This window comes from Frieseomelitta varia, unplaced genomic scaffold (assembly GCF_011392965.1).
Source record: "Frieseomelitta varia isolate USP_RPSP 00005682 unplaced genomic scaffold, Fvar_1.2 scaffold_144, whole genome shotgun sequence".
Classification (NCBI taxonomy): domain Eukaryota; kingdom Metazoa; phylum Arthropoda; class Insecta; order Hymenoptera; family Apidae; genus Frieseomelitta; species Frieseomelitta varia.
The window spans coordinates 29,922-56,209 of NW_025109128.1; the positions used below are offsets into that span (position 1 = coordinate 29,922).

General features: G+C 41.2%; 1 protein-coding gene across 1 annotated transcript in view; it reads left to right on the forward strand.

Moving 5' to 3' along the window:
- The window catches only part of LOC122533253 (ETS-like protein pointed), a gene marked incomplete at its 5' end in the record, with an annotated part of 43,188 nt that extends 18,774 nt beyond the window's left edge, over positions 1–24,414 (forward strand). Inside the window, 6 exons of the mRNA XM_043662783.1 lie at positions 133–408; positions 19,958–20,161; positions 20,260–20,568; positions 21,119–21,394; positions 21,499–21,796; positions 22,011–24,414. Coding sequence (XP_043518718.1) covers positions 133–408; positions 19,958–20,161; positions 20,260–20,568; positions 21,119–21,394; positions 21,499–21,796; positions 22,011–22,074 — 1,427 coding nt within the window. The remainder of the gene's footprint in view (positions 1–132; positions 409–19,957; positions 20,162–20,259; positions 20,569–21,118; positions 21,395–21,498; positions 21,797–22,010) is intronic.
- Positions 24,415–26,288: the final 1,874 nt, after the last annotated feature.

Below are 26,288 nucleotides of genomic sequence, written 5' to 3' on the forward strand. Positions count from 1 at the left end.
AAAAAAAAAAAAAAAAGAAAGAAAGAGTCGCGCGAGAGGAAGGGAACTAAAGTTGGCGAGAGAAAAGAAAGGAAGGAAAAAAAGAAAAGAACTGGTGGCAGAACTGAGGAATTTGTTCCGTTTTCCATCCAGATGTCGACGCGGCGAAGGCCACTCTGGAGAACGTGCCAACGAGCAACATGTACGAAAGCGTATGCGTGCCAGAGTTAGGTGATTTCTTGGGATACCAGAGCGGGGCGCATCAGGCCGCGACGCCGGAACACAAGAGTCCAGCGACGCCAGCGAGTTCCGCCACCTCGAACTCGAGCTCGGCCGGGCCTCAAAGCACCGGGAATCAGTCGACGGGCCCACCCTTGCAACCACCTACCGTCGCGGTCTCTCTGCCCTCGAGACAGTATCATAACGATGGTAAGTGTCTCTCACTTTTCATCTATCCTCCGCTCCAGTTTCCTTAAACGAAAAACAAAGAGAGAGAGAGAGAAAGAGAGAGAAACGAAGAAAGAAAAATTGGGGTTGCTCGAATTAGTTGTCCAACGCGTCGTTCGATAATTGCAACACTATAGAAATTCTCCAAATTGACGTACCATCAGTTGCTTTTCGATATATATTTCTTCGACCGGCAATATTTATAACAAATAATAAATATATATATATATAATAATATAATATAATATATATAATAAACGTATATGTTCGTCGGATGCATGCACTGCATTATCAGATAAAATACTGAAAATTGCGTTTCGGTTAGTTTTCCTCCTCCTCGACCGATCCTCCCGCGAGATTACTCCCGAGTGATCCCGGTTGGGAAACCGGGCTGACCAGGAGGACGCAAGAGCGCGGCAAGTGCAGCGTGCGACAAGCCGATTTATTTATTTCCCCCCTCGATTGCGAGCGACGAGCGAAGGAAAGCGTTGCGAGTTGCGGCGGGCGCGGAGAAGTTTCTCATTGTTACGTCAGGGTGGTGCTGATAGCATCTCTCCGCACGCCGCGCGTTTGCACGTGTTGCCGCAAAAGTCCTCTCATTATCGCGTCTCGTTTCAACCTCTTAAAACTTAACCGTCCCCTCCCTCCCCACCTCTTGAACGTGCGACAAAAAAAGAAAAAATAAAAAAGAAGGAAGACGAGGGCAGAAGGGGAAGCGGGAGGACAGGGACAATCCGCGCGATTTCACCGCGTTTGAGGGCGCGATGGAGGAATTACTGAAAGAGGAGAGGCCGAGGCTCGTTAACCAAGACTCCTAGCTCTGACTCTCGGGGAGTTCGGGGTGTTCGCCAGGGGATTGCAATATCTCTCGCGGCCCCGTTCATGGTGCGCAATTCGCGCCGCGCCGTGATTCACCTTATTCTCGGCGTTTTCATCGGCTGAACTCTGACGCAACTCATTCAGCCGAAGGACTCGTCGTTCCACGGACGAACAATGGGAAACTCGGCTCCGTTCGCCAGGGAGTGAATCGCTCGTCCCATTCATCCGATCGAACAGTCTCTCTGTCTGTCCGTTGCCCCTGATTTTTTCCACCGTTTCTCGGCTAATCGACCGATACAAGAATATAGGGGAATACCGGCGTTTCCACTGATCGATGTGATAACTGGCAGTTCTAATTCCACTGATTCTGTTTATTATAATCAGTCCGGACAGCTACCTGTTATCGTGGAAATCATTTTAGGGAAACGTTGTGATATTCTCAGGTTCGCATATTGGTAATATTTTCTGGTTTTTGATCACGGTTTTGGTTCACGGTTGAAGGCACATTGTCATTGGACTGTAGATATTTAATTTACGAGAGATTCGAAGATACAGAATCGTACAAATGTGATGTGCTGTTAGATTTCAAAGTAATGAAAATGAACTTTTAAAAAATAAATAAGTAAAATTTGTTATGTACCTTTCGTATCAGGGTTAATTATTTATAATTATATAATTTACAAATTAAAATTTATGTATATATATAATTTTTTTAATTTTGAAGACTCAGTTTATTTAACTTGAAATTTTTTGTAATAATAATTAATATTTAATTTTTTTTAAATTTGCAATTTAATGTTTTATTACAAACTATAATTAAAATTATTAATAAAATTAAAATTATTAATGAAGGAAAAAGGTGAAAAAAATCTGAAATTGCGCAAACGTATCACGATTATTTTCGGAGTGTGTGTAAATCCAACAGTGTATCAAAAATATTGACGCGATTCTTTTGGAAGCTATCGTAAAACTGGACAGCGTTTGACACGCGTTAGGGAATCGGTAGTGGCCCGGTCGAATAGAACGGAACAGAGAAGAACATTATGAAGCGAACGTTCGTGGCGTACATAGGTAACAATTACCTAGCCGGAGGCCTTACGTCATTGCAGCAGTGACCGTGGGTGAACGAGGGAAAGTCGGGCCCTCTGCACGCTTCGCCGCGGACAATGGAGACGACGCCGGGCTCCGTTGCTTCTCTCGACATCCTCGCGTTTAGTCCAATGAAAAAAAGAAAAGAAAAAAAAAAAAAAAAAAAAAAAAAAAAAAAAAAAAAAAGAAATCCACCGTATTCCTCCGCGTCTCTCCTAATTTCAGACCTCGACTCGACCACGTGTATTTCTATTTATACGAAAGATATATACTCGCTGTGCGGAGGAACAGAGTCCTTTCTGAATGTGAAAATCTTCCTCTCTGGCGAAAAATATGATAGCCTGTCACAATCTTCCGAGAATCAAGGGGCACGCTCGTAACATCCATACGGTTTTTCGAATATCAAAGTATTTTCGCTCGCGTCGAAGGTTGCAATTACGTGGTTCCCCTGCCATGATTCAGCAGGATGATGCTAGGACTGTTTGTTTTTGCAGAATCGTAGCGACTGAATGAACGACATAATGAGCAGTTAGAATAATCGAATGAATTACGGCGAGGGCGACCCGTCGCGAACGGTTGGAAAAGTTGGAGAACGCGCGTGCAGGAGTGTAGCGTAATGCGTCGGTTCCAAGAGGAGGAGGTCGAAAGCGAGGATAAGCGAGAGTCGAACCAGAGACCTCGAAGAGCCGCGATACATAACGTAACAGTGCTCCGGCAAGCAGAAATAATGAGTCTATTATACGGTCGCCTGTGTTGGTCGTCTTCGCAACGACACGTTCTATACCTGCACACCAGTATCACGATACAGTTCGCCAAGCCCGAACGAAAAAAATCTGCGAAATCTTTCGATCAGTTTTTACCTGGAAAACACACCTCCAAATTCAATTCAGTCGCAGTTAACTAATTATCCCTGTTCTTGGAAATAATTCGTTGTCGTAGCAGATTCTTATCATCAAACACCTTTGTTGAATATTCATACATTTTTCTTCATACTGCGTGGCAATATTGCGCTTCAAAGTTTCTTATTATCGTTGTATTTTTACTAATATGAGATATTTAATTTTAGACAATTATCTCTAACATACTGATCTTCTTTTTTATATTAACTAGAATTCATCGCAAGTCGATTTTCATCGAAATGTAGGCTTCCTAGAAACAGAGTTTCCTAAAAATTTGCCTTCGAAAACTCTGAAAGATCTCGGAAACAATATTCCAAAACTTCGAAAACAAACTTTTTCCACAAATACTTCCACAATCCGTCGTCGTCTGTCGTGGGTTCAAACCTTTCGAAACTTGAACGCAAAATAGAACGTCCAGTTGCTCGACGAGTCCAAACGAAACTCAATATAATCGGCACGAGCGCTCGACGAATTTGAATGGTATATTTACGCCGATAAATATTTCGAGGATAGTGTAGCTGGACGAGGATCCGTTTCCGTTTTGTCACGTATGCCTGCTCGCACGTGGACGGAACACTGTGTGTGTGTGTGTGTGTGTGTCTGTGTCTGTGTCGCACACACGGCCGCCTCTCTGCATAAATTAGAATCGGTGTCGAATCCCGTGCGCGATTCCCTACGGTTTACTGACTTACCCGGGCCAAAAAAGGCACGGCCATCGTGACGCCATTCGATACGTTTATGGAAAAGGTTAGTCAATCGTGCCGACCGAGTACAATGATTATTTGTTAAGCAACCACCGCGTGATAACTAACCGAGGCTGGCCACGCGGCATTTTGATTGCCCCTGGCCAATAACTCGTCCTCCGAACGAGCGAGCGGTCTTCAACGACGACGGTAGACAAACCTTCGACACTGTCCTCCAACGATTTTCCTTTTCTTCCTTTTATTCCTGTTTAAACCGTGGCCGCACGTGTGCCATTGAGAGACGTCCGAGGGCAGAGCGATCGAAGAGGGTAGATTCATCGAAGGGGGATGCTCGATAGGTATTGGATGTCGTTGGAACGAGTTGAGCAGCTTCGTGGATCGGAAATGGAGAGTTCAAAGAGTTTAGAAGCCTCCGAATGGAAGAAAGAGGATTTTCTTGAGGTACAAGGAATCTATTATTTGCCAGAAAAAAAAGAGAGAGAAAGAGAAACTCTTGGTTGGTATCATTGAGACATTGGCAATTATTTAATTTCGAAATTTTTCTAATGTAAATAGTTATCTGGTGTAACCCAACGATATACCACTTCGAAGCTTAAAATTGGAGTCTGTCAGAAGAAAGTAGCGTAAAATATATATTACCGAACACGTGATTACTAGAGTTTCACAAGATTCTTCGAATTAATGATCAAACAAGCTACTATAATCCATATATAAGAGGTATCCCGTCCTACAATAATCTAAAATCATCACAAAAATAAAAAAACGTCAGTAAAATTGTCACTGAAACGTAACCCCATTGAAATCATCAATCGTCCCCGTGAAAGTTGGCTCGAAAGAACACAGGAATCATGGAAACATCGTTTGTGACGAGGTGAATCGCGCGAGCATATGTCTGTGGACAATCGCGTAGAAGGCCGCGGAACGAACGTTCCAGCAAAGAGGGATGGATGAAGGATCCGGCGAAGTAGGGTCGTAGGGGGATGAAACGATCGACGAATGGAAAAGGCGTGCGGATAAGGGGGTGACGCGGGGGGGGGGGGGGTTGATGGTTTGTTGGCGCAGGTTGTATTCATTCACTCGTTCATTCATAGTTCGTACACCGCCTCGGGGGCCTACAAAGCCTCTGGCTCATTCAGAACTCACGACACGACCGTCGTGTGTATGTGTATGTCTTTTTCTTTCTTTCTTTCTTTCTTTCTTTCTTTTTTTTTCTTTTTTTTCGTCCCTTCTTCCTGTCCGTGTACTACGTTCGCCCTCGACGACGTCGTTCTTCGTCGTCGTCACAGTCGTCGTCGTCGTAGCCCTCTCCGGGCCACCCGTTTTCTGATCGTTGATTGGTAGCTCGTTTCGGAGAGGAGAGAAATATGAATAGAGATGGACAGATATCAGGAGCGAGACGCCGAGAAAGGGGAGAAGATTCGAGAGAGAGTAAGAGAGGAGGATAGAACGTGTGGAAGCTCACGTTACAACCGGAAGCCCGAGGCAGCACGGTGAAAGGGAGGGAGGAGTCCTACCCCAATATTCTGGGCAGCGAGATAGTTTTATAATGTCCTCGAGTGCTCCTCCCTTAATGCACCCCTAAATACAGCCTCCTCGGACTGGCTCTCTCCTCTCCCCGTCTCCGAGTGTGTATGCGTGTTGTACGCGTATTGCGTGTAGGCATTGTTGCTCACTTGGAGAGCGCCTGGAATCGAACAGATGCAAGAAGGGGGGCAGAGGAAACTTGTAGGATCTTGCACGTCCGCTTTAGAATACGTTACGATACCAGCCGCCATTATGAGCCGGTATTATCGACGCGAAGGTTTTTTGGGGAGGGGGGGATTGAACGATCATCAGGTTTTCAGCGTTGGGTTTTTACAATTTTCTTAATTTCTTCGGCTCCAAGTTTCGAGGAAGAGCGATAAGTTTACAGATGTTGGTTGGAGGGTTGAGATAATTCAATGTTGTTCTTACTGGTTCGGACGCATAGTTTCCGATAGTCACGTGTTATTTCTAGATCGTTCCCTTCTGATATATTTCCTACATTCTGTACCAAGTCTCGAACGAGGGTTTCTCATTTTGTATGCCACTGAAGTCGAATGTCATTGTAAAACAGGTACAGACGCGCGGAAATTTTTCTGTAAAAATAAAAAGGAAATCCTGTTTACAAAATAAAACAATTTTGGCGAAATAAAATCACATGGTCCAAAGAATTGAAAGCCTCGCTCGTTTAAAATTAAAACTACCAAAGAAACAATCAATGTATACTACAATCTTCAGATTAAAAAAAAAAAAAAAAAGGAAAAGAAACGTGTTTTCACCGTCCGATACCCTTAAGATCGAACCGCCATAGGATTCTTTGCGCGTAACCCTGTTAACTCGAGTTGAACGCAAGGACAAAAAGGGCGTCGCGTCGAAGAAAGGGAGACCAGAGGACAGAATAAAGTGGGAGGTGCAAATCCACGGGACAGGGAGAGAAACGAAAGGCAAACGCAACAAGAGCGTAGGGCAGCAGCACGGGTAACTCGCGCGAACGGTAAAAGCGTGCGGAGAAACGAAGGCACAAGGCGCATCGAACTCTCGTGTCCTTATTGTGCGATGCTCGTAAGTCCCATTACTATTGCCGGCGGGCTATACGAGAAGCGAGAGGCACGAGGCGTAGGGGAGTGAGCGCTTCCGGTCCCCTCTGCATCACGTGCGAGCCTGCCGAACAGAGAAAACCCCCGTTTGCCTCGCCTCTCTTAGCATCCGGTCTCTCTGCGCCTCCCCAGCCAGCCCCCTCTCAAAAATAGGCTAGGCCCTTCAAGTTACGACCTCGTATTATAAGCGTATATACCAGTCTGTACTCTCTTTCGTGTCAGCCTTCTATCTTCTGCCTCTTCCTTTCTTCTCTCACGATTTTCCTACATTTCTTGCTCGTTGTTTCATTCCAGATATTTTCGGACATTTCACGTTCCACTTCTGTCTCTGTTTCTGCTTTCTCTCTTCCTACACGATTTTTTCTGTGTTACGCAGATTATTCTTGCATTCCTGAATCATTTTTGCAAACGATAAGTAGAACGCAAGTATATAATTATACTGTGTTACCTTGGAATTGAAATTAATGAAAATATTTCAAAGTGCATGTTTGTGGCTCAGACAATAAAGGATTGAAATGAGAGATTTAGTGGATTCGAGACGGTTAATTAGATACTTGTAATATGTTGTCGTGGAATATACCATAATGTAGCAGACTTTCGCGGGATATGCGAAATTAAAATTGAATCAGTCGCACAGCGCAATCAGGGTATCGTTGTTAAGCAAGAATCTCATTAGTCAGTCCGTCGTAGAAGCACAACATGCGACGTCTCTCCGCTGGAATTACATCGTAACGATTACATTCTCTTTTACGAGCCAGCACACGCTTACGGATAATTCCATCCAGCCAGCTGCGTCTCTAACTTTACGACACCTCCGCTTAGGCGCCCCTTGAAAAGCATCCCAATTCTATCCAATTTACGTGTCTCAACTTCAAATTTACGATCTAAGCCACGACCAAAGCCACCGATCCACCAAAACCGCATTAAACTGACAGACTAAATTCATCCCGTAAACGACTTTCCCGCAAACGAATCAATTCCTCGCCATCCACAACCCAGTTGTGGACCAAGTTGATAAAAAAAAAAATTGATCCATAAATTCTATCATTTATACAAAAATAGGCATTTTTATATTCAATTATTTCAATAATAGAAAAATATAAACCTATAATAATTGTAAGTAATATTCTTTTTAAAAAATTATTTTTTAAAAAATATAAATGACTTAAAGTAATAAAAAATCCTGAAGTAATTAAAGTAAATAAAGGAATTTCTGTATAACTAAGCACTTTAATTATCTTAGGAAGTCATGAATAGGAATGACCCAAAACAAGACCGCCACAAAAGACTGGAACTAACTCTTAAGTGAACTTGGAAGATCCACTCAAACCACTCGACCGATCTCGCTAAGCTTCGAATTCTCGCGGAAATCCACGGAGACAGCACTCCTAATCGCTGTAGAAAATATCGCCTCGGTGGCAGCAGGTGGTTGAAGCTTCGAGGGGGCGTTTGTGAACCCCCTCCCTCCCCCTCTGCCGCTCTCCCCTCCATTCGTACGTTCTCCCCACCACGCGGCGGCGTATCCCCACCACGAGCCACGTTTTTCCCCCACCAACGCTCCGCTATCCCCACCACCGGGCGATTCCACTGCCAGCAACGGGCAGCAATGTGACGGAGGATGAAACGCAGACCGCAGCTGGTTGAACGCGCCGCATGGAGGGGCGGAGAGGGGGTAACGTTTGCGTCTGGCGAGAGGGGAGGGTTGGACAGGAGGGGCAGGGAAGGAGGGGAGATCGGTGCATAGGACCGGAGAGCGGAAACGGCGCGGCGCTTCGTCACAGTGACACGCGCGCTCACGTCAAGTGGAGAGTGCACGCGAGAGGAAGCTCTCTTCTACGCACGATTCGCGCCCCTTTTTTTTTTCCACGACTCTCTTTTTCTCGTGCCACGCTCGTGCTCTCGCCGACTCGTCCTGGTTCCTCGTCCGTGATTCATCGCCGATCGTACAGTCGTTCGTTCGCGAGTTGATATTATCGTTTCTCTCGTCGAAGGAACAGGAATTCCTTCGACGAGTGCAGGTTTGTTATTCGCGTGAGTACAGTGTGCAGGTTATACGGCAGAGGAGTTTGAGCAGACAGAGTGTGTCTCGGAAGGATAGCTGAAAAAGGATAGAGAGTTTGTGCCTCGAGGGTGGCTATCTCCGCCCCGTGAAACACCTGTTGCGCGAATCAACGCGGTGTTCTACAAGTTGCCGTCTCGCCTGTATTCGTTTCGTGTGCACAGGCGTCGCTCGGTTTACCAGGCATTTGAAATATTCCGAAAGGTGCGAAGGAAACTGTACTCTAATTTGATGCCGACTGCCGAAGTGTGTTTACCGCGTGGAACGATCGGAGGGTTCGTCGCGATTCTGTGGTAATTACTGTGAGTCTCTCAGCAGACGGACGCTGACCGAAGTGAAGAATTTGGCAGCCAGTCGCCGATGGTTCTCTCTCGTGTGTTTTGCAATCTTTGCCAACGATAACCAACAGATAGTCAACAAACGTTCAGACTTCACTGGCTACGGAAAATCACGGATTATCATTGAAAGTGAGCTATGCGAATCGTGGACGAGCAAAACCCATCATCCTCTTGGAAAATAACGTCGAAACGTCTCCGTATGCTGGACACCGCGATCGGTCGATCCTGAGAGCTTCCTGTTCTTCTCACAGGCTGCTTGTCTCGGTATTTTTCTCGTACACGACACGACGCGAGCGAGGCGGTGCAAGAGACGCGCGGTTGCACGAATGCGCGCGTGCATCGGCGCGAGTAGGTGCGCGTCGACGAGCGAGCAGCACCGGGCAGCAGCAGAAGAAGCAGCAGAGGAATCATCAGAGGGACGTCACGGCGGGCGTCGCGGGCGTCGAGACGTCGCGGCCTTCGGGGCAGGCGCCGGCCATAATCGTCGGCACGTACGGAAACAATCATACGGATCCACTCGGTCAGACGACGAGTAGCGGCGCCGCTGCATCTTCGGAGATGGTGCTCCACATGCTGGACACGCTGATGACAGGCCACGAACCGTTTTACGCCGATTACCCCTCGTACCAGGAGACCGACCCTCTTACCCATCCGCACCATCAGCATCCTCCGCATCAGCACGCGATCGCGCGCAACACCGGCATGCCGCCGGTCTCCTTGGACGCAACCACCCACACGCCAGGTACTCGCGACCATTCTCTCTTTCTACCGGACGCACACCGGACGCAAAGTTCATTTTTCTCTTTTAATTGACGTCGTTGACGATTTTAACGTCGGCTCGTTTTTTCGTCTTGTTCCTTTCAACTGTGACATCGTTCCGTGATTTGAATCGGTCGTCATTATGGTTGCATCGGGATTTGAATATAGATGAAAGTATACGAGGATATTGCTTGAAGTTTTCTTATTCTTCGTTGTTTCGAACGGTTTTTATTCATTCACACGTACGAAGAGCTGTTCGAGGCGAGGGACGATTAGAGGGACTCTTTCTAGAAAAAAGTTTCGAGGATAATTTCTAAAAATTAGATTTTGCATTGGACTGAAATCAACGATTGAAATCGTTTTATTCGTTGTTATTTTCGATGTCGAAGAGTTATTCAAAACCCAGAAATTTAGAAAACCCGGAGAATGTCGTCCGTTTTAATCGGTGAAGTTCAATACATTTAATCAGCACCAAGCTCTTTCGAAGCTCATTTCATCTAGATCAATGAGACGAATATAGTATTTCAGAGTTTTACATTGACAACGGACAGTCATCAGAATTTTATTCATTATCGTGTGACATTACGTTGTGTGATCATTACATGTGATTAATGATCATCAAAAAATTTATTATAAATTTGTTTACATCGTGTGTTTCTTCGTATTCATTTATCTAAATACTTTTTACTTTTCATGGATTGCCAATTGTTTCTTTGTAACAAAAATCAAATTTTGTTAATTTCTAATGGAACTTGCCGCTCTCTGAAAAAAAGAAAATTATTACATCTTATTTGCAATTCTATCCAATCAATTTACATCGTAGAATCTTATTTTTCAACATTGGCGCCCCGAAAGAGAATCTCGAAGATTTTTGCTTGATATTTCTACGTCTCTACCACTTGGATTCTATAGTTTTCTGAAATTTCAAAAAGATCACAGATTATCGAAATATTTCGCGATTAACGAAACAAATTGTCTCTCGGCATCTCTTAAAATTGTTGCGTCTTGTCAATCTCGTCTCAAAGTCTCGTCGATACTCCGTCTCGATGCATTTGCAAATGCGTACCGGTAGCTTCGATGAAAGGAAAATTCGGTGAAAGGTTGATTCAATGCAGAGACTAAGTTTAATCGATCTTCATCATCGTCCGCTGTCAACAGGGTCTAATATTCGACCAGGGGATCAAAGTTTTCGCCCAGTGGTGACTGACGCGTCTCGTTCAGCCACTCGTGCCGCTCGTGCCGCCACGGTGTGCAGCTAATTGGCCATTTGACCAAGGTCAATCGTCTACGATTGCATTAAAGTGCATTACCGGTGTGACGAGACGAAAACGTTCCGGTAGATGTAAACCGAGCGACAATCGAATCGAATTCACGCTTATCCGCTTCGTTGCGGCTAAACGTTCCCTCCGAAAAATCTTCTCTACCTACACCTGAGAAATAAAAATCGAACAGTTTGAATTGTCGCTGCGTCTGCCTAATTATTTCGTGGAGGGGATGAGGTTTTACGTGTCCGTGAAAAGCAACGTACAATGGATACAGAAAGCACTTGCGCAACGTTATATTTATTACAAATTGATTAAGTTCGAACGAAGCAAATTACATCAATTGAATACTGTGAGAATGAGGTGTAGAAACTGATAAAAAAAGATGAAATATTCAATTAAGAACATGTAGACAGGGTAGAAATATTTTTTACATTCAGTTTCAATATTAAAAGATGCGGCAGCTGAACTTCCTTGAAATTCGTGCACGAGTAAAGAATTCGACAATTCAAAATTTTTCATTGCGATTATAGAAATTTTATGACGTTGCGAAAATAATATCGTTAGTAAAACGCATACTTCGATAAATAGCATCCTCCTTTGTATCCTCCATTCTAATTTCACATGTGACACAAGCTTTCAACTTTTGATAATTCACTTACATCACACGCATCTATATTTTTGAATATATCTTCCATGTGAATGTTTTATGCATCCACAACGATCGGTTATTAACGACAATAACTTTTGTAAGTTCCCGGTTTTAAGAACGGTTATAACACGACGTTACAACAGTTACTTCGTCGCGTTATTAAAATCGATAAAAATCACATGACGCCATCAGTAACATCAACTTATGGCCCTTATAGCTAGTTAAGATGCGCAGACACATCCTCTCATTTTAATTTCTTTGATCCAAGAATGAGTTTTGGCATTATACCTTCCTTAGTATTCGACATAATCGTACAGTGTTACACATTGTTACACATTGTTTCGTTCCTTCCCTTGCATTACGCATCTATCAATCCATGCTCTTCCTTACTCCATATAAACATTTCACGCGTTGATCGCAACACACGATCGCTCAGAGCGCTCTATAAATATATACTTGATATATCTTTGCGTAGACTTTCCATTTTAATTTCTTCGACGCGGGGAATAGGTTTAGTCACGGCCACCGGGCAACGTTAACGTCGGACGAGAGACGAGGAAAAAGAGAGGCTCGAAGCAACGGTCGATAATAATCGTTGCGGCCCGGCCGCATAATGATCCGTAACTATATCGTTATTTTCAACGCGGGGGCTTCTTTTGTTCGCGATGCACGTCGCCAACTCGCAGCCTAGGTGTGGCCCGATGGCTAAATTGCCAATAAACCCGGTGCCGTGGCGTGCAAGGTCGGGATTGCACGGTCCGCAGCCACGGATGGCCGCGATCCGATTTAGAAAAAGCGATCCGTGGATCGCGCATGAGATCACATCGATTTTTGGAGAACGTTTCGTTCGACGTTGCACAAGCACGAACCCGTCGTGAATGAATTCGCGCAACCGTGTAATTATTGCGTTTAAAACGAGCCGTTAGATAAAACTGGAATCGAACGATGATCGACGATGATCTTTGAGTGAAGCTCCATCGAGTACGAGTGAGAATCATAGATTTTTGTCAATTTTATAGCTTACGTAGGCTTGCTTGGCAGGTAATAATACGACGTTACTGTCGATCGGCTGTCGTTCTCAATCGAATATCCAGCGCTTACGTAAATAAATGTAATGACGATTAATTATGGCTATTTTAGGGATTACGTGGTTATCCTGTAGATGTTCCTTGCTCGTTTGCTCGGCACTGATTGTTTAGCTTTTGGGAATAATTTTCTTTTTTTCAGTATTTAGCCCACACTATGATATCGTATGTAATTAACTTATGTATATCAAAAACGATGAAATCAAAATACGTATATAGAGTATTATATAATTTGTTACATGTTCCTCAAGCTTGTAAACTCTTGCTAATTTCAGTGAGCGTTCAAAGTGAATGGTTATATTATAGTTATTAGTGAATAGTGATATTACAATAATATTATAGTTATTAGTGAATAGTAATATTACAATAATATTAATAGTGAATAGTTATATTATAATAATATATATATATATATATTATAATAATAATACATGAAATTATATTATAATAATATATTAATAATTATAATAAGTTATAGTTAATTATAATTATAATTAGTTATATTATAATAATAATACATAAGATATATAAATAAAACTCATGGTTTATCAAACTACAGCGCGGTGACTTAAATATAGCATACGCGTAACGGCGTGTCTGACAGGGTTTGGCTTATTCTACTTCCTCTCAAGCGCGACTGATTTAGTTGCGAAATCTACTCGGTGTCTCTCTATTATAATTTTCGGTTATTAGAATACGGAATGACATTTAAAATGAAACCCCTGTTCATGAAGACAATTGTTCGTTGGACATGCATAAAACGCGTTCGAGTAATCTCGACCGGAAGCTCTGGGAAACTGATAAATATGCATTACGAACGATCGCGCGAGAATTATTGTGGTCAACTATCTTCAATGTGAATATTAACGTCTTCAACGTCTGGCACGTGTAAAAAATATTTGTCACGTGTAAAAAAATTTCCTTTGGATATTCTTCCAACTTTAAATGTAAAATATAAAATAAACTGTCCCTGAAAGTTGAAGCTTGCAGTTATCATGTATTAACTACAGGTACTGCATTAATCAAGCATCTTGAAATATTACGTTAATTCTCTTACAAGTATCTTGTCGAAAGGGTCAAATATTCTTTGAACTATGAAAGTTTTTCTCTTTATCGATATAAATACATTCTCATCTGTCATATTTTTAGAAAGAAGAGTTGATACACTAAAATTAGTATCAATTCTACTGCAATAAGTGCATCTATCACTTGGTTATTTAATAACTCGTTAAATATCCAACATCGAGTGTGAAAAGACGAAACTAAAATATATCAGATAATCAAGTGAAAGTTTCAAAGTCTTGTCTTTGAGATCACGAGGCAGGTACCAATAAGAAATTCAGTTCACGATTGTAATAACGTATAATCAAGCAGCAAGAAATTGATGAACCTCTGGCTCATTAGCAAAGCTCGCGGTCTTTTAAAAATTGCGAAACGAGAAATAAATTCAAGTACAAGTGCAAGACGTACGTATAAACATGAAAGATTACTTGACAAATTAATTAGTTGACTTCAAAAATCACGAAGAATACACGTGTAAAAGTTCTCGGTATTCGTAGACGTACAAAAATTTCCATGAATTTCCACGCGGGTGACGGTGATGGCGCGTGAGCATACGCCGTTTTGGTTGAAAAAACACGCGCACATCGGCTCGTCGCCGTGGAGGCAGGCCGTGCGGAGTGTGGGAGAGTTCGCAGGTCACCGGTCTACCGAACAATGCGCGATTTCGTTGCCGTCGAGGACGACTTTTTTCCCTTTTTCTTCTTCTTTTTTTTTTTTTTTTTTTTTATTTTCCTCCGAGCCTCGTTCTATCGCACAATTGCCGCCGCGTTCTTCATCACCCTCATTTCTTCATGACATTGTCTTCTTCATCGTCGTCATCATCATCATCATCATCATCATCATCATTTTCTTTTTTTTTCTATCGTCTCTCCTGAGATTCTTTCTCTGTGCTACTTTGATGATTCATTCATTCTTTGAATTCACTATTAATAGGATGTATCTGAAATAAATAATATCAGTCTTGCACTCAGTTTAACAAACAAACGGGATTCACAAGAATCCCGTTTTAGGAAGATGAATATATAACTTAATTGAGAGAAGTATTCTTCTTTTTCTTCTAATTTTAAGGAAATACAAGCAGCAGCAGAGTTTATTCTTACGATCCAGTTGAAATTTCGACTCGATGAATTTTTAATTTTCTTCCTTTGTTTCGTTTAATGTCTCATCGTATTCTGCTTCCGCCGAGATTCCCAATGGAATTGTATTCTACGTAAATTTTAGGATTACTCATTTCCTGCCGTTACTCAAATAAACAATGTTATCAGAGATTCATTTTTAATTTCCTTGTCAGACTCGTCAGACTGTTATCGTAACTGCCGATAAATTGCCAAAATCGCATAGAACGACTAGATCTCTCGTCGTCACGGACTTTCTTCTTGTGATTGCAATTCCATCAGATATATCTCGAGTTCTTAATTTCAATACACAGTGCGAGTCTGATCTAACGGAATTAAAACGATGCATTTTTCTATTATCGATTAATTTTTCACGAAGACACGTTTCCATCTCAAGGAATTAATCCTGAAACGTGGTGGTCGAAGCTAGTGGACTAAATTCAGAAAAATTTCACAATTTCTTTCCTCGTACGTGAACTTTCATCCCCGTTTACAAATTAAATAACCCGTGGCGTTGATTCTTGAAGGAATCGCGCGCACCTGCAGCATCCCAGTGTCCCCGGAGCGACGGCCACGAAATCAAATCGACTCCTCTTGCCCTGTATGTGTGTATGTCTGAAAAAGATTCCGATACGGGCCACGGGAGGAGAAGAAACGGAGAGGAAGAGAATCGGCCGGCTCTGGAGAAAGAGAAAAAAAAGGGAAAAAAGAAGCAGATAATAGGCTTCCGGCGATGAAAGCGTTCGCGGGGCAGGTTTTAATTTTCAAGAGGCCGCCGGTCTGCGTTTCTTCCTCTCCTTCTTCTTCTTCGTCGCCGTCGCCGTCGTCGTCGTCGTCGTCGTCGTCGTCGTCGTCGTGTTGTTCTTCTCCTTCCTTCGGCTTATATACACGCAGCAGCTGTGCAGGCCGACTGGCGTTTCATTCGATTTGGCGCGTGCCTCGTGGCCTGCGTTTGCTGACCACGTTTTGCTGCTCGCTGCCTTTCGTTGCTTCGCCGTTACTCGTCGCTTACGGCCCTCGGCACCTGTTCCACAGCTGATACGCGGCTGGCTATGCTCCCTCGAAACCTTCCTCGTCCTCTTCCTTCGTTTCTCTTGCCTCTCTTGCACGAGAGGAAAGTGCCACTTTCACCACTGAATTTAATTCCGCAACGGGGAGCTTGTACATTTCGTCATAGATCTCATCTCGCAAATTGTAGGAGCAAAATTCTACTCGATGAGAGAAGATACTGCAGTGCGTGATAAAATTGTATCTGTCAATTATAGTCACTTATAGTCACATTACAAAGATCAAAGTTGTTAGCATCGAACTGTAAACTCTTGACAGTTTATTACTAAACTCCATCTCTTATTGCTTTATAACATTTATGGTATATTGTAACACAACACTTGACAGATTTTTCTCTGTTAATTTGTTATATCGAATTATATTTATTCTGGGAAATGACCTTTATGCGAAAGCAAACAACGAAACTAATTATCGTTAAGAGCAACATTTATATACCTATAAAGTCTTTTTTAAAAAAGCATTTTAGAATGTTGTCAAGTAACGGATGATTGATATTTACAATCGGAAGCCAGTCAAATTTCTCTTGCGAAGAGGTACACGAAAGAAGAGAATAATAGTACCACAGGAAGTTCAATATAATTAAGGTTAAAAGCACCTAGATTAGAAGATTAGATGGTGGCTGTGTTCATCAGATAGCGTGTCTTAACCAATTGCGAGTAACAAAGAGCCAGCGAACTTGCAATTAATCACACAGAGATTACGTTACAATATATGTATACTTGTGAAAATTACACGATACTGCGAGTACGTACAATGTCAGAGTACTTTGCCACTCGGGAGGAAAAAAATCCCCGAATCTGCAAATTCACCGAAGACTCCGAGGACTGACGGAAATTGCAGAATCGTAAGTACGCCAAGTTTGAAAGAAAAAAAGAAAAGAGAAGAACGAAAAGACCGAGAATAGCAACGAGAGAGAAAAAATGCAATCGAGACAAACGCGAGGGAATGGAAAAAGAAAAAAAAAAGAGGAAGGAATCGCTCGCTCCGGCTCCAATTGTTCATCCGTGTGAACAAACGCGCGGCCTGAATGCTCAGGAATTTCGGAATAGTTTCGTTGCTCTGCCCCCTTTCGGAGTCGCGACGACGAAGACGATAAAACGCGGCGGAGGAAGACGACGACGACGGCCAAGAAGAAGAAGAAGAAGCAGAAGAAGAGGGGAAAGAGGAACGCGAGAAGAGGGTGCATTTAGGTAGCATGAAAACATGTATGTAGTGCCTCATATTGGAGCAGAGTGTTGGTGATTTTCACGTGAATGTGTTTGGTGTTTGCGGCGTAGGTGTGTGTGTGTGTGTGTTGCGTGTGCGTGTGCGTGGCACGCCGTGAGGGCCGACTCGAAGTTGCACTCCCACGCTCACCGCTCCATGAAATGGGGTGCGAGGTGCAGCTACACGCCAGGCTCGTGCAGGTGTAGGTGGTGTGCGCAAGGGTCGGTCCCTTGGGCCCCATTAACGTTGCCCGTTCCTCGAACCTATGAGAACCCGCCTGGACTTATGATAATTCTGCGTGTCGTTACACTCTTTGACCCATTGTGGCGGTATCTACCGACCCGAGTGGTTGCTTTTTCTCGTGTCTTCGTCGGCGTGGAGAAATTCGTTTGACCCTTGGACAACAGATATAGTTTTCTATCTCGCAAGCACCTGAAACAATACGATTCGATTCAACTCTGAGTGGGAATTCGTAATTCACTATTGGAGAATGTAAATTTACACAAACTTTGTAGCTTGTGTGATGGAACAGTAAGAAACAGTTCTTCTTCAAAGAAGTCTCGATCTCTCATTTTTAAGAAAATAAATAAAAGTGGGACTCGTTAGAGATTGCAATTTGTTGTAATTAACAGAGATCTTTAGTGTAAGATCATTGTTAATAATAAATGTAGAAATATTTGGAAATTTAATGGAAATACTTAAATATATTTTGGTATTTTGGCATTTTTATAATACATAATAACCTAGAATTCTAGTGTACTACTAAAATTCTACTTTTGCGATTTCAATGTATCATTTATTAGGATGAGATTTAAGAAGATCGAAGCTTAGGATATTCCGAGAATATTCTGAGCTTGAGTTCATTAAATTCTTATTAAATATTATATTATTAAAAATAATTATTTAAATATCATTAAATATTGCGTGAAAAATTGTGCAACGTGGAATCGATTTTAGATAGACATTGCGCCCTCGTTTCACTTACAAACTACACCCCTTCTTCGCGAAGCAAAAGTAACTTCACTAGACCTTACAAGTCATCCCTGATCTTTTCAAGAACTTGAAAATCAATCTTCAAGCTTTCAAACCTACGACAATTTTACACTACGTACTTTCCTGCGAACTTAGTCCCTTATCTGGAACTTCCACCTATCTGAAAGCGATAAATCGATCTAAGAATCTGCAGTCTGGCTTTCGCAGCCGATCGACACGTGTTAGATATCCGTCCGTCGTTTCGTGAAAGTTCGTTAACGCCGTGTCGCGAAACGATAGAGCCTGCTCGTTACGGGTCGAGTGGCGGGCCACCTGTTTTCCTCGCCGTTAAAAAGAGGATAAGTGTGGGAACGTCGGCTGGTCACACATATCGTGCACATTGTAATTCCGTGTGTTCACGCAACGCGACGCTTAGCCAGTGGATTATGATAATCCGGCAGAAGCCATTGTCCTGCACGACAATCCGTGGGGGGAGGGGAAGTAGGGGGTGGGGGGGGGAGGGGGTGCCGTGGAATCGCGAGTCTCCTCCTCGCTACCAGGCTGCTCCGGAATAATTAGCGATTTCATGGTTGTGAAGCGTGAGCAGAAATTCTTCGGAGAAGAAAATCGTTTAATTAAAGTCCCGTGTTTACGAGCTTAATTAACAGACAGGGTGAAAAAGAAAAAAGAACCACCGATGTTCACGACATCTAGAAACAGCTTTCGATGTATGTATTCCGTTCGTCGAACGAAAAAGTATTTCGATCGAGAGTCGATGCCTGTAAGATGAGCAATTTTCACAAACGAAAAAATTCTAAAACATAAGTGTTTGAAAGATCGATGAAATCGGATCGAATTATCGGCGAATGAAAAGTAACCTTATCGTCGCGAAATCGGTTTTAACCTTATCACTGACTGAAAACAAGCACGTAATTAATCATTAATTACTTTCGATGAAGTAATTAAAGCCCTGTACGTAAACGTTCGTTTGTACCATCCGAACTCTTTCTAGTTAGAATAAGTTCATAAGGATCTGTGCTCCAAATTGCCAAGAGTGCGAGATTTCTTTGAATTTCAATGTGTCGGAGCCACTGTCCGTCAGAGAGACGACACTCTCTGGTCTGGATTTCGGTGGATCGAACGGCCGGACGGAGATTTTACAGGTGTTATCACGTCCCCCGTGGCCGATCGAAGCGAGGTCCGCAGCCTCCGTAATGGACGCACGCTCGACGAGTTTCTCGTGGCCGAGTAAAGGAAGTCGAGGATAGGCGGAGTTGGCTCGGGCCAATCGTCGAGATGCGCGCCGCCCACGTGTCAGCAGTTACTCCCTGCAGACTCTGTCTCTCGTGACACTGCTCTTTACTCTTCAGGTTCCAGCCGATTTTCCGCCGATTTTCCGCTCGCGACCCATGCCTCGAGGACGTTTGACCCGAGAGAGAGAGAGAGAGAAAGAGTCGAAACCCGAAGGCGTTTCATTGAATTTGGAAATCGAACGGGCGAATCATTGAGTTGCGAATCATCCGGTTCTTCCAGCGGAGGAAGAAATTTCGATTTGATGAAAGAAAACGGAGCGTCGAAGTATGTACCTTTAAACTCTCGGCCGCCCGATGGTCACCGGATCCGTTTAAATCCACCCGTGTGTATCGTTCACTTAAAAATCTCGGAGCGGTCCGTTGTAATCGGACACCTTGTAATCAGATCCAGGCTCGAGCCTGGTCAATGAGCATCCCTCTTTCGCTCGTTAGTTTCATAGATAGCCTCTCCGTGAATGAAATTACGGGGAACGAACGCAATTAAACGCCTTCGCGATGGCCATTTTTCCAGGTGGTTACAATCATCTGCGCAGTCCCGTATGCCAGGACGAGAGTCAGAGGGATGAAACCTCGCCGCCGCCGCACAGCCATAACACCCAAGCGCCCAATTCTCATCCCAGCACACCCAACAGCAACAACAACAACAACAACAACAACAACAACGCGAACAACGCGTACATACACCTGCGGAACTTGAACCAGCTGAAAACAGAGTGTAAGTTACCCTCAAGAGGGAATGCCAGATTCGTTTGTACTCATCTTCGTAAAAGCGGTTGGCTTTAGTTGATTTTTAATTTGCCAATTTATCTCCAGCGAACTACAGCAATCACCATATAACGGAGCATCTCCAAGGTGGTGGAGCAGGGTTGACGAGCGGCAACGATCTCGCGGGTACAGGAACCAACGAGAGTGACCTGAGGGTCAGCCAATCGGCCACGGAGAGCTACATGACTCCGGCCCATTACTCCGGATACGACGACACATCCGAGTATCACAGTCTGCCGCAGGATCACCAGCCGCCGCATCCTTTCAACCTAGATGGCTCGCCGGAATTTTACAGCGCCAGTGGAATTCACATCGAGCCGAAGTATCAGCCGTCGCCGTTTAAAAATTACCCTCGAGGTAATTCATCTTGTCGATCGTTTAAGAAACGCACAGTCTCTTGCTGTGTTGTCGCCTCGAGATGTTACTTATATTCGATCAGCTTTATGTTATTTAATTTTAGCGCGAATTTAATGTGATTTTCACCAATTTTCTTTCATTTGAATTCAGGCGCGTTTCGAAAAAAGGAGATTCTAGTATCTGGTCGATCGTTTAAGAAACGCACAGATCTTGCTGTTATCCTCGAGATGTTACTTGTATTCCAATAAACGTCGATCATTTTTGTGTACGTTGATTTTAGCGTGGCGATATAATTTTTACCAATTTTCTTTCATTTGAATTGCACGCGTTTCGAAAAAGATTATAGTATCTGATTGGTCGTTTAAGAAACGCACAGTCTTACTGGTGTCTTCGAGATGTTACTTACATTCCAATAAACGTCGATTTCAATAAAGAAGATTATAGTATTACGTCTAAGTGAGGGTAACAGCAGAGAATTAATAAAATCTAAGAGACGATGCTGTTAACGATGTCTGAAAAATCGTTTAACAATTGCAATGATTTGAAACAGGTCGCTATCACGAAGGATACAGTGAGAGCGGCGGATACGGGCAGTACGACGCGACGCCGTTCCAGACGGTTCCAGGAAGCGGAAGCGGCGGTGGTGGCGGCAGCGTTGGCGGTGACCAATGGGGAGTTGGTCCTCTCGAACACCTGTCTCATCATCCGGCATTCCTGGCTGGTCTTGGTCCAAGGGACTCTTCCAATCCTCATCACCCTTCGTCTATTGGAAACAATCCTGATCAGAAACCTCTGCTGCAAAGCGCGATGATCCCTGGTTACACAAGTAATTAATCGTTTAAAATTACCGTGTAGCGTTCTAGTTTTTTTTTTTTTTTTTTTTTTTCTTTCCCAGGAGATTACAAAATTACTTACTTTTTAATATTGCAGACAGTGGACCCTGCTTTACCGGTTCCGGTCCCATTCAACTCTGGCAGTTCTTGCTAGAGCTGTTAACAGATAAATCGTGCCAAGGATTTATCTCGTGGACTGGCGACGGCTGGGAGTTCAAGCTGACGGATCCGGATGAGGTGGCTCGTCGTTGGGGTATCCGTAAAAACAAGCCTAAAATGAACTACGAGAAACTGAGCCGCGGTCTCCGTTATTATTACGACAAGAATATTATACATAAAACAGCCGGCAAACGATACGTTTACCGCTTTGTCTGTGACTTACAGAGTCTCCTAGGGTAAGCCTGTAACTTGCAATATTTTTTGATTTTTCGGGAATCTCTCAGATAGTAACTCATGATCAGAATTATCAGAGTGGTTAAGATGTTCAGTTTTGATTGATTTTTCGAGAAAATACACGGATAAAACTTGTGTCCTTTTTTTTTTATCATACTGTGTATAAATCGAATTTAACGTGTTATACTTATACATAGTATTATTGTTCATTTATAGATACAGTCCAGAAGAACTCCACGCAATGGTAGATTTGAAGCCAGAGAAAAAGGAAGAAGACTGAGCTATCAGACATGTTTGAGGATCGTGTCGTTTTACAAATTGAAAAAAAAAAGCAGGAAATGACGGAAGAAGGAATACGAGTGATTCCTTAATACCGCACTGGAACGAGGTTAAAACTGACACTCTAACGAACAATATGGAACGAACAAAGACGAAGGAATAAGTAACTGATGTATTGTTAAACGAAAGAATTCTTCTAATAAGATGGAAGACAAACCAATTGATGTCTTCTAACGTTCAGATATATAATAAAATCGAATCGGTCGTATGTACCAAAGACAGGGTCTGCATACCATTGGTGCCTAAAGTTAATGACTAAAAAATTGTGAATTTGTTTCTAAGTGATTAATTTGCCAAGCCAGATTTTAGAAGATATTTATAGGAAATAACTCAACAATTTATACATATTATATATATTATACATATAAATATATATATATAAATACATATAAATATATATATATATATATATTTTTAATGTTACATCATTTCTAAGTACCACGTCGAGCATACGATGCGTCTAAATTATTTATGTCCCATCATTTTAAACATGCGTGTTATATCTCGTTGACAGATAACACCATATGTGATTGTTATTACTATAATTTTACTACAATAAAGCCATTATACCATTATTATAAACGGCGAGCTTGAATTCGACGTTTAAATGCTTTTCTACGTGTAGATTATTAACTAAGGTCTAGTATTAAAAAATACTGTGTTTCCGAGCTCGCTTGACTGCAACAACTGTTACGAATTTTTCTTTCTTTTTTTTTTTTTTTCCTATTCACTTCCTCAATGTTTGACATGCGACCAGTCGGAGTACTATAATTAAGAGAGCGTTTCAGGTGCGAAGAAAGTATACTGTTAATTTCTCTACGAGTTGTATATTCGAACACATTTCTTTTTCTTTTTTTAATCTTAAAAATGAAATGATTTCGTTTCGTTGATCTCTACATTTTTCCAACGATTAAAAAAAAAAAATGATTATTTTCTCGATGGAAGGGACGACGTGCAACCAGTATTGAAGATCATAGATGCATAAAACAGTATTTGTAATAGAAAGCAATAACATCTTTTGGCACTTAAAGATTTACTTCAAACAATCGCTAAAATTTTTATATATTTTTGCCTATCTGATAGTTTGAATATTAATACAGTAATACTAAATTCATCGCTTCTCTATTTCGAATACTGCTTTGTTTATAATGCGCAGGGAAGAAATGACGTCTGCTTTCCGTAGAAAATTTTCTGTCAGATCCTGTGTAAATCCATCGGAAACCCGTAACGCTGTCGTTTTTCGTGAATCATAGCAATAATCGACATATAACCGTTCTTAAGTGATACTTTATGATTTACATTGTACATAACGTGTACACGTCTGAAACACTCGATAAACGCGTGTATAGGAGAAATTCGACTAAATAATGTTACGACGTTAGTTTGCGTGATCCTCACCGTATTTCGATGAGCATTTTTTACATTGTAAAAAACGTTATTCTGTTGAACGTAATAATTAATTGTAATGATATCAATTGTATTGATATATGTACGACAACAGATAGAAAAGAAAAAAAACCAGGAAATTTCTTAGATGCGTTATATATATACGGCTGTAGCTACATATTTTATATAAATTAAGTTTCTTTAACAATATTTGTTAAATGTTCGGATCAAGAGAGAGAGAGAGAATGTGTGTATGTGTATGAGTATGCGTGCATGCGTGTATATGTGCGAAAGAGAGTAAACGAGAGAGAAAAAAATGACGATGGAACGGTAAACTATGGTTGAACAATATTTGATAACGATAAAACAAAGACTCGTGGATCGACGATTAACTGCGATTCAAGAAAACATCAAGTTGATCGCAAAGATAAATAGATCTTGGCATATCCGTCACGATTGTTAAGTTTTCTATATCGAACGAAATAATTTAGGCACGTTTCGACAAATTAGCAACATTATGGTTAGCAGTATACCAATTTCGAAAAGTAACTCACGAACGGAAAGTTCGAGTAAAGTCAACGGAGTCACTGCGGGTGTAGTGTAATTTCGACATTCGTGGTAAAAATGTAAAAAAAAAAGAAGAAAAAAACACGCGCGTATCGTGGTTTGTAAATCCCTCCTTCTCTGCACACGACTAGACGTTCGTAAATTATGTTTGAATACTCTTAGTCGAACGAAGCAGAAGATGAAAAATTATGTAAAGTTCTCTACTACGTATGTGTGTAAAGCATTCAATCATCGTTTTCGACTACTCTGTGAAGTTACGACCGGCGACATGTGAAAATTTTTCAAAGTAGTTGCAATAAAATAAAGAAATTTTTATAAATATATTGAAGAAAAGGACAATTTCATTCAAACAGGATTCCTGTCCTTAATCAATGGTGGGATGTACAATAATTGTTAATAATTAATCGATTAAATAAAGATTCATATTCAAAAATGTGCTTAGAACTTATTGCGCGCACTTTCAAATATATATTCCCGCGTACAACCTCGACTTAAATTTCGATATACTTCGATCTGTTCGTTAGGATTTCTAAATTTTTATACCGCGTGTTTTACCGATGAAATGGGTATGGGAAGAAAGTTGAGAGCATAATAAAAATTACATAATAGGTAAAGTTCATAAATTAATCCTCTTGATTAGTTCTGCCGAATGAAAATTGAATTGAGTTGAATTTATTGAAAAATTAAAACCATCGTGCGACAAGGAGAGAGCTAGTTTACCACAAGGCCAGATATACCATTTAGTTCCATCGTTTCATCGCTACGCGGCTCTAGCATTTCAGTGCCTGTAATAATTATGATGATAAATAAATTAATACCGCAATACTACAAATAAATAATGACTCCGTAATTAATTTTAGTAGTTTATATAAAAATATTGTCAATATAACAAAATATATAATTACTAATAATAAATATCAAATAATGAAGATTAAATAATGAAAGTTAAATAACGAATGAATAATTAACATGATAATTGCAGTATATATAAGTTTCTGTAAATATTTCCATGGTGATAATAAAATTACTAACAATTTTTAAATATTCTATTGTTTACATTAAATACACATCTCGACGGAACGATTTAATGAACATAGATGTCGTTGATCTAAATTCTTCAAAGTAGAGGTCGCTACATGCCCATAAATCGATTAAATCTTCAATTTGCAAGAAAAACTAATTAAACAAATTAATTTACGAACTTTTGCAATTATCTTTTCCAAATTATTCTTTATTTGGACCATCGACTTACATTTAATATTTCATTTAACTTATAAAACGCGCACTTAGGAAAATTTTGAGATTGTATTCGATGCGCATCCTACCAAATAATTGTACGATAAAATTTTTAATTGTAAATTGAATTTGTAATTGTAATCAATTGTAATTTGAAATAATTGAATAAATTTATTCTTTTAAGAGGAATCTAGTTGTTTTATCATTTACCTTCGATTTCTATTCCCCTCCGCTCTTTTGTCCTTGACAATTTCAAAAATTACAGCAAGAGACCTTAGGATAAGGAACATCTGAAAAATTCTGAGAAATTTCGTTTGTTTACATTCGAATGTAAATAAACAAACCAAAATGTAAATAAACAAACCAAAATGTAAATAAACAAATCAAAATGTAAATAAACAAACGATATTTGTAAATGAAGGAAAAATTTTCTGAAATTTTCGAAAATTTTTGCGAAATTTTCTTTGTTTACATTCCGAAAGTAAATAAACAAACCAAAATGTAAATAAACAAAGAAAAATGTAAATAAACAATGAAAAATGTAAATAAACAAAGAAAAATGTAAACAAACAAACGAAATTTATAAATATAGGGAAAATTTCAAATATTTGACATCTGTGCAAGTGACAATGTAATACAGACGTCGGTAATTCTCGTTGGTTACTTTAGGATCATTGGATGGGTCATTAAAAAACTAAACGAATGATTAACTTTAATTGCGTATTTATTAACCATTTAACAATTATACATGTTACAAGGATGTTAAAATTAATATATTTATAATATTTATGCCTATCTTACTTGACTAGTATCATAACCGACGTACTATATTATCTGGAACTGATTAATATTGCAGTCCTTATCCCACGCTATCGCTGTCCTTGTTTACCGCTCGTATATGTCTGTCCTTGTCCAACGCTATCGCCCTCCTTGTCTATCGCGCGTATTTGTCTGTCCTTGTCGCAC